Source organism: Panthera onca, chromosome A1 (genome assembly GCF_046562875.1).
Source record: "Panthera onca isolate mPanOnc1 chromosome A1, mPanOnc1 haplotype 2, whole genome shotgun sequence".
NCBI lineage: Eukaryota > Metazoa > Chordata > Mammalia > Carnivora > Felidae > Panthera > Panthera onca.
This window is the reverse complement of record NC_138339.1, coordinates 238,396,969-238,412,124: the sequence shown is the minus strand read 5'-3', so window position 1 is coordinate 238,412,124 and position 15,156 is coordinate 238,396,969. Positions and strand designations below refer to the sequence as shown.

General features: G+C 40.3%; 1 protein-coding gene across 4 annotated transcripts in view; it reads right to left on the bottom strand.

Annotated features, from left to right (window-relative positions):
* The window catches only part of ZDHHC20 (zDHHC palmitoyltransferase 20), a 71,532-nt gene that overhangs the window by 34,823 nt on the left and 21,553 nt on the right, over positions 1–15,156 (bottom strand). For 3 of the 4 annotated variants that reach the window (XM_060637563.1, XM_060637561.3, XM_060637562.3), the window contains exons 2-4: positions 11,450–11,476; positions 6,934–7,037; positions 1,027–1,147 (exon numbers count right to left, since the gene is read on the bottom strand). In XM_060637563.1, coding sequence (XP_060493546.1) covers positions 1,027–1,147; positions 6,934–7,037; positions 11,450–11,476 — 252 coding nt within the window. The other variant, XM_078447555.2, reaches the window with a different exon arrangement.

The following is a 15,156-nucleotide window of genomic DNA, read 5'->3' as shown; positions in this document are numbered from 1 at the left end:
AAACAATTTCCTATATTGAAGTGACCACACTGGTCACTCAGAAATTCATCCCTGTCGTAAGACTCCCACCTGAGAAAAGGAAGGTGCTGGAGGAGTCACCCACCTCAGTGCAGGAAGCGGGACAGCGGAAATACCAGTGGCTTTGGAACCAGACTAACCTGAGTTCAAATTCTGGCTCTCTGAATAGTAGTTTTAAAAACTGAACAGAGAGCACCCGGGTGGCTCAGTCGGTTGAGCGCCCAACTCTGGCTCAGGTCGAACTCATAGTGAGTTTGAGCCCCACCCTGGGTTCACTGCTGTCAGCGCAGAACCCACTTCGGATCCTCTTTCTCGCTCTCTACCCCTCCCCCAGCCTCAAAAATAAACAAACATTAAAAAAAAAACCAAAAACTGGAACAGGCTTCCTCCCCTTTGTGTCTTTTATTCCTATCCATTCTAAGTTCGTGCATTCTTGATTAAAAAAAAATTACTCTTGTGATGACACACGATATTCAAATTCAAACCAGAATTTCCAAAAGATGGTTCACTAAGAATAACAAATGAAATTTTTAGCCATGATGTTGAGTTGGAAAAAAAATGCACAGAGACTCATAGTGAGCCCCTTAAAAAATCAATTATCAGGGCACTTGGGTGGCTCAGTCGGTTGAGCGTCCGACTTCGGCTCAGGTCATGATCTCGCGGTCCGTGAGTTCAAGCCCCGCGTCGGGCTCTGTGCTGACAGCTCGGAGCCTGGAGCCTGCTTCAGATTCTGTGTCTCCCTCTCTCTGACCCTCCCCCATTCATGCTCTGTCTTTCTCTGTCTCAAAAATAAATAAAAATTAAAAAAAAAATCAATTATCAACATATGGACATATCTCTGAAATACCACAGAAGATACAGAACACGGGAAAATCTTGTTCTTGAAGACATTATCTGCAGCAATCACAATATCCATTTAATAGTCAAATCATGCAGACATATCTTGGCAGGGTTAATTATATTTTAAAAATTCTACGGAAAGGAAAACTTAAGACTGGTTTTTCTTACTCCTTGAAGCTGATGTGGTGTAGATAGGTAAGTCCCTTGCCGCTCTTCTCAAAATTTCTTGTTGTCTTTCTTGGCTGAATTCCTTTTCATAACGTTCCTTTTCAGAACTGGACAAATAGAACTATAAAAGGAGAAATAACTATTAATTCTTTTTAATCCCATGATCATGAACTATATCACACTCAGAAAAAGAAAGTTTTATCCAGAACAAACAAAAAACATTTTCTTCCATGAAGGCAAAATTTGTTTTCAGATTTAAGAGGCTAAATCAAGTACATTTTAACAAAACTACATACCTTTGACAGATTAAAAAATATCTGCCCTCTATTCTAACGATGGGAAAGAATATGAACTAGAAAATTGTGTATCTTTGCTTTCTACAGACAAAACTAAATACCTCCCAACCAAAAAGGGTTAAGTATACACTTTCTATTAGAAAAACTTTGGTGTTTGAAAATTAGTGTCAAGAAATTTTTAATTTCTGGAAGGATGCCCAAAGATTCACTTGCTTTGGGTACAGGTTAAATCGCGGGCATGGGGTCCAACTATTTTCTGGCCAAATATCTCAGTGAGGACAAGCCATTCTTTTACTACTTTGTTTTAGCTTTGAAAAGGCTAACCAACAGGAGTACTTTCTGCAAAATGACTAAGGATTGTCAAGGCAGGCATAGTCTCCTTTTCTCCAAGAGCGATTCCTTTATGGAGTTATTTCTAGTTTCCATCTCTCACGTCTAAATTAATCCCACAGTGTGGCCAGCTTGCAGTTCGTTTCCTTGAACAGCACCTTCCCCACAAAGGACTGTCCAGAGCTGCTCTTCTTGTCAGGTCGTGGTCATCCCAGCATCTCAAGGACCCTGAGTCTTATGCCTCTATAATTTCAGGCAGATAGATGCTTCCAGTTTCTCTCTCTTTATTTCACAGAATTTCTTTTTAAACTAAAAATGGCTTGAGACTTGCTCTGTTTCTCAATTTTTACTTACAGGGTTTTGCTTGAATGGAGTTTCATCTCTTTCCATTCAAGTATTTTCATCCACCTGCTAACTCACTACAAAACTTTCATACTCCTGGTGCCCCATCATCCATATTAACAGTATTAGCTTAGCAGTGCAGTCTCTCCTGTTACAAACAAGGCAACAGTTTGGCATGTCAGAAGGAGCTCTGGGTTGAGGAACTTTCTAAGACTGCGCATTTGCCGACAGAGCTGACATTCAGACACAAGTCTTTTGAGTTTTACTCCAGCATGCGTCCCTCCATACTGCTAACGTAAAATAAATGTTCTTGATTTTTGCAGACTATTACTCTAACCTGACCAGACACCACAGGTCAGGATGTGGAAGTCTATTTAGATTACCTCACCTGGTTCTCACACTCAAATCTTGATGGCACAAGAAATCCCCAAATGATTTGTAAGGAGTAATGCAGACAAATAAAAAGGACAGAAAGCAGTCAGAAAAGATTCCCATAATCTTAACCTGAGACGGTGGAGGTCACTTATCTAACCTCCCGGGCAGGTAGGAATCTTCAGACGACGTTTCTGAGGTCCAGTCCCTCTTGAATCAGATAACGAAGTACTTCCCTGCTTTGCAAAATGGCCCATTCTCTTTTAAGAGAATTATAACTGGTAACTTGTTTGAATTAAAAGTTCTTTCCTGACATGATGTGCCCCTGTCGCATTCACAGTAAAGTATAAGAACCATATGGTATGAGGATAAATATGTATTTGGAAAGGAGACATTCCTTGTAAAACGTGAACAGATTTCCCCGGACCGTCCTATTTCTAGCCAGGCCTCAACATCATCACTCTGCCTTAAGGACTACTGTTACAAACTATGAAAAACTTACACGAGATGAAAATCTCACGAGACACCAGAATTTTAGGTGAGGTATGGAACAAAAAAAATGTTAATGGGTTCGAGTTCTGAAATTATTATTATGTATCTGGTTTTCATTAAAAGCTATGAGTATCATTCAAACTATAAAACGCCAGTATCTTAAATTCAGTGTTCAGATGGTTCCATTTAAATACACATTAAATACCAGTTAAGAACCTGGCACTGTTCCAGGTAACAGGAATCCACAGACGGGTAACAACGTGGCCCTTGCCTCCAAAGTCCATTTCTACAGTCCAGTCACGGCTGGAAGGTCAGCCATGCCATGGACCATGAAGGTCATGTCGGAAGGTCAGCCATGCCAACAGAGAAGTACAAATGACAAATCAGCGTAAGTGCCAGGTACGATGAAAGCTCCCTCAGGGGGGAGCGGGAACTGCCAATGAAAGTGTCTTGGAGGAAGTGGGGTCTGGGCTGGGTTCTGAGAGATAAACAGGAATCTTGCGGGAAAACAAGGAGGGGAAGAGAATCTCGGGAACAGGCGCAGCATGCAGAAAGCACGAAGACGTGACCGCAGCAAGGTATAGTCAGCACGAGATAGGACTTGGCTATTGAGGGCCAGGAAGAAGCAGCGGAGATGACGCTGCTAAGATGTTAGGTCACGAAGGGTCTCGTGCACCGTGCAAAGGAGCACGGCTTGCACCCTGTAGCTGGCCGGCAGCCGCTGCAGGGAGGAGCGATGGGGCCGTATCTTGTCCTCGGAGAGAGGACGCCTAGTGACAGAAGATGCCTGCTGGCTCTTCAGATGCTGCTCCTCCTCACGGTTCATTCATTCACATATTTAGCAATCTGCCCGCTGTGTATGAGGTCTGACTCGAGGCAATGGGGACGGAGCAATAAACAACGAAGATCCTCCCTTCAAAAAGCTAGTACTTCAGTGAGAGAGATACTGTGCTCATAAAGGTCTCAGTTTAGGTGCCACGTCCTCAGAGGTTCCCTTGACCGTACGACCCAAAGTAGCTTTTCTCCCTGGTGGCTTTTATTGTTATGCTTTACTCCATCATCATGTTCTCATTCTAAAACTAGGTAAACGTATCACAGTTATGATCATTTGTTTACCATCTGTCTCTCCCTTTAAAATGTAAGGACCATGTCTGTCTTGTTCCTTTAATTCCCAGAGCCTAGCACAGTCTGGTAAACAGGAGGTGCTAAGTACTTGCTGACAAAGAATGAAGAATATACCCAGGGGCGCCTGGGTGGCTCAGTCGGTTGAACGTCTGATTTCGGCTCAGGTCACGATCTCCCAGTTTGAGAGTTCGAGCCCCGCGTCGGGCTTGCTGCTGTCAGCGCAGAGCCCCGCTTCAGACCCTCTCCCCCTTCTCGTTCCGCCCCTCTCCCGCCTGTGCACGCTCGTGCTCGCTCTCTCTCTTAAAAATAAAAACACTAAAAGAAAAAAAAGAAAAAAGTACCCGTATGTATAATTTAACTTTCCTAAAAATGTAGAGCTTTTTAGATTCAAACAATTTCCCTGCGTCTGATGGCCAAGTGTTTTTCTAACCTCTCAGCTCACAGAGTCCTTTTAATGCAGTTACTTTAGGAGCCGCCTCACAGCTTTGTAACTCCTACAAGGAGCTACCTCAGTCGGCCATCAGAGAACCACAAACTCCTGCTCTTTTCTGGCTGTCACTCTAGCTTAACTTAGCTGCCCTTGATAATTTCATAATTAACTCATTCAGTAGTGAACACCTTACACCTATGCGCTAAGTAGTGGGGAGACGGGTGTAGCACAGAACAGCATGAAAATGATCTCTGCCCTCAATAAACGGACAGTAAAGTGATGCATTCAAGGCACCAGGCAACTATGAAACTGGACGGTAAGTTCTAGGACGGGAAGGTAGAGCATGCCATGGCAGGGCCACTGGCCACAGGCCGGGGCAGTCAGCTCACCTTCTCAGAAGAGGGAGCGTGAAGAATGGGGGTGTATGTAACGGCTTAGGTCCTGGGCTGAATGCTAGATGGATGCAATATGACAAAACAACAACCAAAATAAGTAAATAACATTCAAATGGCGCTTATTACGTGCTGTGCATTCTTCGGAGCACTTTACATACACTATTAACCATATACTATTATCATAAACATTACTAACCACACATATTATTAATTTATTCAACGTTCACAACAATCCCGTAAGGCATATACTAGTATTGTCCTCGTTCTACAGGACAGATGTGAGGTACAGACGGTTGAGGGAAGTCTCCAATGTTGTTGAGCCAGGGCAGTCTGGGGCCGGAGCCTGAGTTCTTCACCTCTACACTGTACTGCTTCTCAAAAGCATTACCGACTGTTTTTCTTATTCTATGTTTTCTTTCCTATAATGAGAACCATTTACTTCTACACATGCTATATTTTCAATGGCCATCACTAGTATTAAGCGATCCAATAAAATCAGTTCCTTTTCAACTCAGAGCTTAAGGTATGGATGGCAGTTTGTAACATAACTTTAAGAGGCGACTAATTATTGCAAATGTCTGAAGAATATATCTGAAGAAACACAAAGTTTGATCGATGATTTCACTACCCCTTAAAACAAAAGCACCCAATAGAAAAAAAGGGCAAAAACCATCTGGCATTTTCTTAATGCTCAATTACACACCACATATGATCCAGCAGTTGTAATCCTAGGCATCTACCCAGAAGAGCTATAGATGTACGTCTGTAGATATGCATGTATGTGTATATAATATGCAAATGCAGAAGAATGTTTACAGCAGCCCTATTTTTAACAGCCTTAAACTGGAACCCACCCAAATGCCCTTGCCCACGAACAACAGACCAGTTAAACAAACTGTTATTTACCGCAACCAATACTCAACAAGAATGAGAATGAATGCTTCGCAACTATATGCAACAACACGGATGAATCTCGCAAACGGAATGTTAATGAAAGAAGCCAGACACACAAACACACAGAGTGTAGGGTTCCATTTACATGAAGTGCAAAACCAGGCAAAGCAAACTGATGCTATTAGGGGGGCAGGAGAGTGGTCTGTGGCAGGTGGGTGCCTGGGAGGGCGCACGAGGAGGCTGACGAGACGCTGGAGATGTGTCGTGTCTTCGACTGGGGGGTGGTTGCTCAAAGGTGCTCGGTTTGTGAAAATCCATCGAGTGTCCACTTATGTTTATACTCTTCTGTGTGTAAAAGTTAAATGAACGTTGGTATCCTTTTTAAACACAGGGTCTATAATTCTGAAAGAATCTGACAGGGGGGGAAATAATTATCATCATCACCTAATCACTGGTTGCCAACCACGTGGCAGGTACTGTGTTAAAAGCTTTACGTGAATGAATCTCACTTAATCCTCACAAACATCTTACGGAAACAGGCACTATTTGTTAGCTCCATTTTCCCGTGAGAAAACTGAGGTTCAGAGACATTATGTAATGTGTTAGAGCAGAAAATCAAACTCAGGTAACCCTAACACCAGAGAGCATATTCTTAGCCATCTAGCTATACCAAATGTCAGTCAGCTATGTCAAGGCAGGAGAAACATACTGGTCTTGAAACTGACTCTACATGAATATTTACTCACATTATTTTTCCCAGTGGAACCTCAAATTAGAAGAAACACTAGACATACTAAAGTATAACAAACAATAGCCTAGACAAGTTGTTCTCCACAACCAAAACTTTCTTCTGTCGCAGCATATTTGTTCAGGCCTGAGAAAATACGTTAAGGTGTCCAAAAATAAACTCTACTTCTCTAATTCAATTCTCTGTCCCTTCAGATTTTTTACTCCAATAAAAAAAAAAAAAAAATGTCTTTAAGAAAACATAGCATGGCAGAAAAATACCAGTATAAGCAAACTTTAGCACTATTCTCGATCTCAGTGTGCTGAGCGGGTTGTATCTGAGACCGGGCTGACGACTCACATTCACAGTGTGGAGTCACCAAGCGAGTTCATGAGCGGAAACAGAACAAATGCATTATGTAATAAAGTTTTAACGAAGGTAACACAGGGAAAATAATTCCACAATTAGCTACAGCATTTGGCAATTTACCAACATGAAATTTACCTCTTTGGAGGGGGAAGCGGGAGATGTGAAAATTGTCATCCAATAGGACCATACAAACATAACAAAGAACAGATGGAAAGCCACAAGGTAAACAACGGCCTTTCCTGGTAAATAAAAACAAATAACATTTCATTGAATCCAGGTGAAAACAGGAAGAAGCTTTACATTAAAACACAATATTTAGGGTCAGGAGGCTTAATCCAATAAATAACCTTCATGAAAATCTACTGAAGACATCAGATATGTAAACGCCTTTATCTGCATGACGTAACAATTACAGATATGAAGAAACATTCAATTTCTGCATTTAAGGGTTATCAGCCTGGTTTATAAGTAAAGACTGCAGTCTGAGAGGAGATTTGATTTTATTAAAACGCTTAAGATTCAAGTTGAAACACCTTCTCTCAGTGTATTTCAAGGTCTTTCTAAGTTATATCTAAAAGTTACATTTTAAATGATTTAAAACTTATTTAAGACAGAAGCCACCACCATGAACATTAAGTCCAAGGAACTATCAGCTGAAAGTAATACAGGGAGTTCCCATCACAGTGAATAATGAGTCATCTGAAAAACTCAGTTCCTGGATTGTCCAGAAAAGTTACGCTAAATTTCATTCTCCTTTCAACAAAGGGTGCCCAAGAATTTTCAGCCACTTAAAATTCGGGCCATAACTGGTTCCCAAGTAGATTAGCGTAACATTCAAACACCCTTAGCTCCAAATATTAACTCACAGATATAATTCAAAGCTTTTTGTTGTTTCTGCAGTTTTTCTATTTGAAAGAAGCAGAACAGGTTTCCGAAAGAAGCAAGGACTATTTACCAGGTGCCTAAAGTCCTTTTCCATTTGGAATGTGGCACCACAAACCACTGAACAAAACAAAGTAGACACAAGCATAAAAGTCTGCAATTCTACTCATTTTGAAAGTTGAGATCAAATATTACTTCTTCCACATAAGCCTTCTCCATTACTTTTGCAATTCATTACCTCTTCGTACCATACTCCCTCCAAAATCTGCTCAGACTTCAGTTAAAGCACTTAATTTGTTTCATTAAAGTTAGCTGCTTAATATTGGTGACCTAATACATGCAAAACATTTAAAACAGTCCCTGGTACATAATAAATCCTTGATAAATCCTGGCTACTTTTTTAAGTAATCTCTACTCCCAACGTGGGGCTCGCACTCACAACCCTGAGATCAAGAGTCACATGTCTACTGACTCAGCCGGCCAGGAGCCCCAGTACTGGCTATTATTATCATTACTATCCGAGAATCTTAATTTCCTCTCAAAATTTGGTTCTTTTTGCACGTTCCCTATTTCAGTGTTTCCCAAGCTAAAGAAATGATAAAAGTTGTCACTGGTCTGCAGTGAAATGAGAAACATTAAGAACAATGTAGTGAAGTTTTCATAAAGCTAACATGTACTGAATTCGAAGTACTATTCTTCCTTTGGTCTGAGGTTATTTTTCTCTCACTTCTGGTTTAAAAAGTGTTCTTTTGAAATAAAATAATCATAAAAAAATTAACAATCGTTGGACCCAGCCTTTTCTTTTGCTGTTATGCTGGTGCATGTGTGGCTAAGAGAGCAGAACCACCAGTCCCACAGTTAACTGGCGCGGGAAGCCTGGGCCCAAGGACTCCTCACATCGCTCCGCTGATCGGCACAAAGTCCTTCAAATTCCAATTCCTAAAATCTCTCTCAAAGTAAACTCTCGCTCGTTATTTTCACTCTCAATGTAACAGCTCATATCCTGTTGCTTATCTCATTTGGTTCACTGCAAAAGCCAACTGGTCTCCTTGCCTCCAGCCCATCTCAATGGCCAGTATAAAATGTGTTGTTCAGAGTATCACCTTGGCTGTGACACTGCTGGGAAGTGACTCCACGTGCATGACCGGTGTATGCGCTGTAAACCACTGGGACTTCTCAGTAGCCACGTTTGACCACAGCTACTCCGATCACTAATTCCACCCACTGAAAGCCTACTTGAAGGTATATAATGTGTACCTTATTTCTAACCCTCCCTATAGTCCTGGAAGGTGTTCTTTCAGTTTACAAATGTGAAACCTGAGGCTCAGAGAATTTAGTATCTTGCCCAATGTCACTTAGTAAATGATAAAGCCAGAATTCAAACCCACATCCGCCTGACAAAAATCCAAGGTTCTTTTCATTACGTCGTATTTTCCAAAAGTAGGTTTCCTTCACTTTACCCACCATCTTAGTAGTTACATCCGATTTCAGAGCCAACATCTGATGCCAAGATAAAATCCTTCCCACATCTCCCATCTATCTTCAAATTTGCTTTCTTTTCAACGTCCACTAAAACTGATTGTCACCCTCACTGAAAACTCTGGTTTCTGAAAATCTCTGCTCCCTTCAGGTTGAACCCCATGGTCTACCCAATGGATTCATTATTATTCCTTCATTTGACTTTCCTTTGGAAAAGTATACTGGAGCTCAGTCTCCTACTCTTATATGAACAGTGAGGCATTTACTGAGTCTGCAGTATTATTTTTACTTAGCTTGCTTCACTTATTTATATTTTTGCCTGGCCTCCATATTCAATCAAATTTGTCAATCTTCGTCTGTATACTACTGTATAGCTTTGAGATAAACGGTAACCTTGAGGTACTTTAAACTTCTTAATCATTTAGTTACTTACAACTAAGGTCAGCATATGAAACAATATACTCTCAAAATATTTTTAAAGACATTTAATATATTTTTAGAGTATTTCTGCTCTCCACAGAACAAAATGGTTTCTGCTTTAAAAATCTCAACCCTCAGCTAAAAGAACAAAACAGATAAATCTCTTAGCATAATGCCTGAAATATAATAAGTTCTTAACAAATGGAAATTATCACATTATAATGTAATGAAACACTGCTTTTATTTATTTATTTTATGTTTATTTTTAATCTTGAGAGGGAGGGAGAGAGAGGAAGAGAGACAGAGCACAAGCAGGGGAGGGGCAGAGAGAGAAGGAGACACAGAATCCAAAGCAGGCTCCAGGCTCTGGGCTGTCAGCACAGAGCCCAACATGGGGCTTGAACTCACGAACCGCAAGATCATGACCTGAGCCGACGTTGGGACACTCAACTGACTGAGCCACCCAGGCGCCCTGATGAAATACTGCTTTTAAATAAATTAGAAATAATGTGATTGTTAGTAAGAAAACTTCTGGTCACATATATATGCTATAAACCATTGGTCAGAAGTAACAAAGTAAAATCTTAGTTAACTAAGCAAATTAAATCAGAGCAAAAAAAAAAAAAATCTATAAATCAAAAAATCTGATTCAAAAATCACCGGTAAGTGAATTTAAAAAAACAAACAAATAAGCAAACAAAAAAACTCCATCAAAAGAATCTTTGAAAGACATGGGCAAAATAGCCCCAAGAAATAATAAGTTAAATGTTCTTTTATAAATACTTCAGAAATTTCTCTGCTTTCTGTATCTGTGTTATCACATATAGAAAACAGTTTTGATTTAAAGGAAGAAAATCAAGGCTACCAAGGGGAGGAAGTCTATATTCCTCTCCAACCCTGGCTAGAACTGACAGATCAGAGTCAAAGGCAACTTGAGATCTACATGCTTAATGCCTCTTTCCAATAAGAATAAGTATTTATCAGTAATTTCTAACCGCTCAACTGTTTTAGAAATCCTCTGGATTTTGTATCTCAAATCAAGTTTTATTTTTGAAATTTGATTTCAATAACTTAGTATTTTCTTTTATCCTGGTGAAATATTGAGCAATGATTTTTCCCTCTAGGCATTATCTCGTTGACTAGTTGTTACAAAAAGTAGAATTCCCTTTCAAAATAAACTCGTAATACAATTCACAAATTTAGTGTGGTTATTTTGTAAGATGTCTGTGAGCAGTAAAGCATTATTTTTAACAAACACATTATCAAGAGAACCATCAGTAAAATCTGGGCGTCATGAAACAAAATCCCCTCTTCAACCCTAGCTAGAATGGATATTAAAAATCTTTGGGGGTGCCTGGATGGCTCAGTTGGTTGGGCACCCGACTCTTGATTTTGGCTCAGGTCATGATCTTGCGGTCCTGGGACCAAGCCCTGTGGCAGTTCCATGCTCAGGGTGGAGCCTGCTTGGGATTCTCTGTCGCCCTCTGCCCCTCCCCCACTCAAGCTCTCTCTGTCCCTCTAAAATAACTAACTAAACATTAAAAAAAAAGAAACAAAATCTTTGAAGTACTACTGTCAAGAGTTCTGAAGAACATACAAGGCATAAATATGTACATAAATATATCAAAGAAGTTTCGGTACTAGGTGCCTTACAAAATAACAGCTACTCCAATTTATATAAACACCACAAATGAAAAGATATCGAATGAATACGAATAAACACAATACTGTATCTCCTACTTAAACTTTAAAAACACAGATTTTATTTCTGAAAACAAAAGCACATATAGTCATCACTAAATAAAAGCAAGCAGGCTGCAATTACAATACCATAAATATTCTACTTAAATTGAGACTTAAATTGCCTTACCGTTTTCTCCATTTCCAGAGAGAGTAACTAGAATAGAAGAAAAATAGTGAATAAATAATATACTTTAAAATTTTGTACATAAATTTTCAGAGCAACTATTCATCCTAATATCTTTTTCACAAAAATAAAATTTAGTTATAATATGTAAACACTAATGCAAATTCAAGATTGCACACTTTTTATTTATTATTTTTTTAAATATAATGTATTGTCAAATTGGCTAACATACAGCGTATACAGTGTGCTCTTGGTTTCAGGGGTAGATTCCCATGATTCATCACTTACATACAACACCCAGGGCTCATCCCAACAAGTGCCCCCCTCAATGCCCATCACCCATTCTCCCCTCTCCCCCACCACCCCTCTTCACCTCTCAGTTTGTTCTCTGTATTTAAGAGTCTCTTATGGTTTGCCTCCCTCCCTCCCTGTTTGTAACTTTTTCCCCCTTCCCCTCCCCCATAGTCTTCTGTTAAGTTTCTCAAGTTCCACATATGAGAAGACTGCACACTTTAAAAACACTAAGCTAAGCATAAAATTTTTTTCTCATCAACCAATCACATTAAAATTTTTTTCAGACCTTTGTTACTTTCAAACCTATCAATATGTATACAGTTATGTTTTCTTTAGCTCTTTCCTTAATGCCACCTACAGAATAAATAGGACTCTCCTCTATGGCACTCATATTTACGTAATCAGTCTGGGATGTACCTTACTAAACTTTGTGAAAACTATACTCAAGACAATTTGTCTTTTTCTATAGAAAAAAGGAAAGGAACCCATCCCTATAATTTTTAGAGTGCTTTTTATCTCTAGCCTAAAACCCTGGGAATTGCTATTTATTCCTTCTCCCCAGGTAGTCCAATGGCTTTTAGGTCCTGTTAATTCTACTACCTAAGCCTCTTCAAATCTGTCACCTCCTTTCAATTTTTCCCATGACCTTATTTCAGGCCCTCTTCAAACATAATGGCTTAAAGACACTTTCAACTATCAGTTTCAACACACCTCACCACCAGCAAATTTGATGGCTGAATATTCTTTAACACTTCCCAGCAGCCTTCAGAATAAAGTCCAAGATCTTCAGGGTAGCAACCACAGCCCTCTGTGATCTGCCTCTCCGGTCTGTCATTTGCCCATACCTGTGGTCTAATTATCCTGAACAAACAGCAGTTTCCTAAATGTATCGAGCAGTTCCACATGTGCCGTGTGCCTCTCCAACTCATACTCCAAGGCACAATTTAAATACTACCTCCTTTGTAAAGCCTTCCCGAGTCCCTCTTTAGGCAGAGCGGACACTCCTTTCTATCATCACTGCTCACTCTTTCATCTCTACCATGCCACGCCATTTTTTTTGCAATTACTTGGTGATATGTCTGTCTCACTCTACTGGACTGCACAGGTGTGGAATCATGTCTTAGATTAACAACCCTAAAAATTATCATTAACTGTATTTTGCAGACAAGTAAGCTAAAGCTCAAAATATTTAAGTGACTTGGCTAAAGTCACAAAACTAGTACATGTAGTGTAGCTCAAGCCTACTTGGACTTGTATTCTGTCCGATAGTGTCTCTCACCTTATTCATTGTTTTAGTTCCAAAGCCTGGCATACGGCAGCAATGCTTAAGAAATATTTGTTAATTCAATAACCATTTTGGACTAAAATCTGTTGATAAAAGAGAGAAGTACCTGGACACCTCCTTAATAAACTAAAATAGATCTACTTCAATCCCCAAACCAGCAGGCATAGGGCTTCTTCTCAACCCAGCTCAGAACAGTCAGGTAGAACAGTGGAGTAGTTAGATCCTGGGCTGGTCCCCCCTGGCCTCACAGAGCATTCCCCATTTATGCTAACATACACTAAAAATAAAATTTTCAATACTGTCACGACGTGAAATGATCAGGAAGCACTAGGCAGGCCACACAATGATGAGAAATAAATTAGTGGTATACAAATGGAAAAGAAGCAAATGTATCACCAGTTGTATATTGTAAGACTACAAGCCTTCATAGCCACAGAAAACCAGCGGAGAAACTACCATAAAGAGAGGTGGTAGTGGTATACAGAAATCAGAGCTTTCCCAACATGCATGCAATCACTCTGTAGAAATTAGAAGTGAATGAAAGTTTTATTTATAAAGCCACCTAAAAAGATAACATTCCTATGGGTGGACATAAGAACTGGGCAAGATCTACACGAGGGCTCCCCACAAGCCTCCACTGATGCCATGGGGACGGATGCTTCATTCCTGCCCCGTGGGAATGGACATCTACCAACTGCCCAGGCCTTCACCTGCTCTGTCACGGCCCCAGTAGGAAAGTGGGGGAGGAGATACAAGAGGGTTTCCTTGCGAAAGCTGGGCCCGGGGGAAGCCTAAGCCCACACTCAGCCTCTGCTGGAGAAAGTGGGGACAGAGTGTAGTTTTTCCGTGGTTTTTGGCTGGAGCAGGGCAGTCACTGTCTAGTTTTGTCTTCCTAGGTTGCCCTTCTCCTGGTTTGGCTAAAGAAAACCAGCTTCCTTGGGGTTTTTCTGTCTGTGCCCACTGGTGCTTCCAGGTTGCCAGCTTCTCTAGCATGCAGGATGGGACACATGAAGCAGGGAGTTTGCCTCACTATCATTCCTCAGGCACCAAGGTCCTCAGCTGATCTGCCTTTCTCTCTCCACACTTCAGAATCTTATGTTTGTTTATGTTCCAGGGTTTTTTTATTGTTATTATTTTTAATGTTTATTTTTTTGAGAGAGAGAGAGAGAGACAGACCGTGAACAGGGGAGGGACAGAGAGAGAGGGAGTCACAGATTCTGAAGCAGGCTCCAGGCTCCGAGCTGTCAGCACAGAGCCCGACGCGGGGCTCAAACTATAGACTGTGAGATCATGACCTGAGCTGAAGTCGGACGCTCAACCGACTGAGCCCCCCAGGTGCCCCCCGTACAATATCCAGGGGTTTTAGTTGTACTTAGCAGGAAGAACAGTGTGTATTCACTTGTCCCAGAACTGGAAATTCCAATTTGTTTCTTTTTACTGCAGAGTAGTATTCTATTGTATGGAGGTCCCACAACTTATTTATCCATTTACCAGCTGATAAGACATTTGCTTTTGGTTTTTGGCTACTATGAATACTCACATACAAACCTTTGGGTGGACATATACCTTCATTACTTGGGTAAATATTAGATACGAGATTGCTGGAGCTCTGTTTAACTTTATCAGAAACAGCCACACCGCTTTCAAAAGTGGCTGTATTGTTTTACATTCCCCACCAAAAATGTACGTTACAAGTTGCTTCACACCCTCATCAACACTTGGAACTGTCCATCTTTAAACTCGCAGCTATTCTAAAAAATATATAGTGATACCTCATTGTGATTTCGTGTTTCCCTAAAGACTAATGATGCTGAATATCTTTTTACATGCTTATTGGCCAGTCCTACACTTCTTTGTGAAGTTGTGTGTTGAGATTGTTGGCCACATTTTAATCATTATTTCCTTTATTATTGAACTGTAGGCTCCTTATATATCCTAGATATAGTCCTTTAACCAATATATTGTGCAAATATTTCCATCTAGTCCATATTTTATCTTTTCACTTATTTAACAGTTTTATTTATTTTTTAAAGAAACACAGTAAAACAGTGAGTTTTAAAAAGCAGAAATATTTTATTTTGATGAAGCCTAATTTATCATTTTTTTTCTTATATGGTTCATGCTTTGGGCC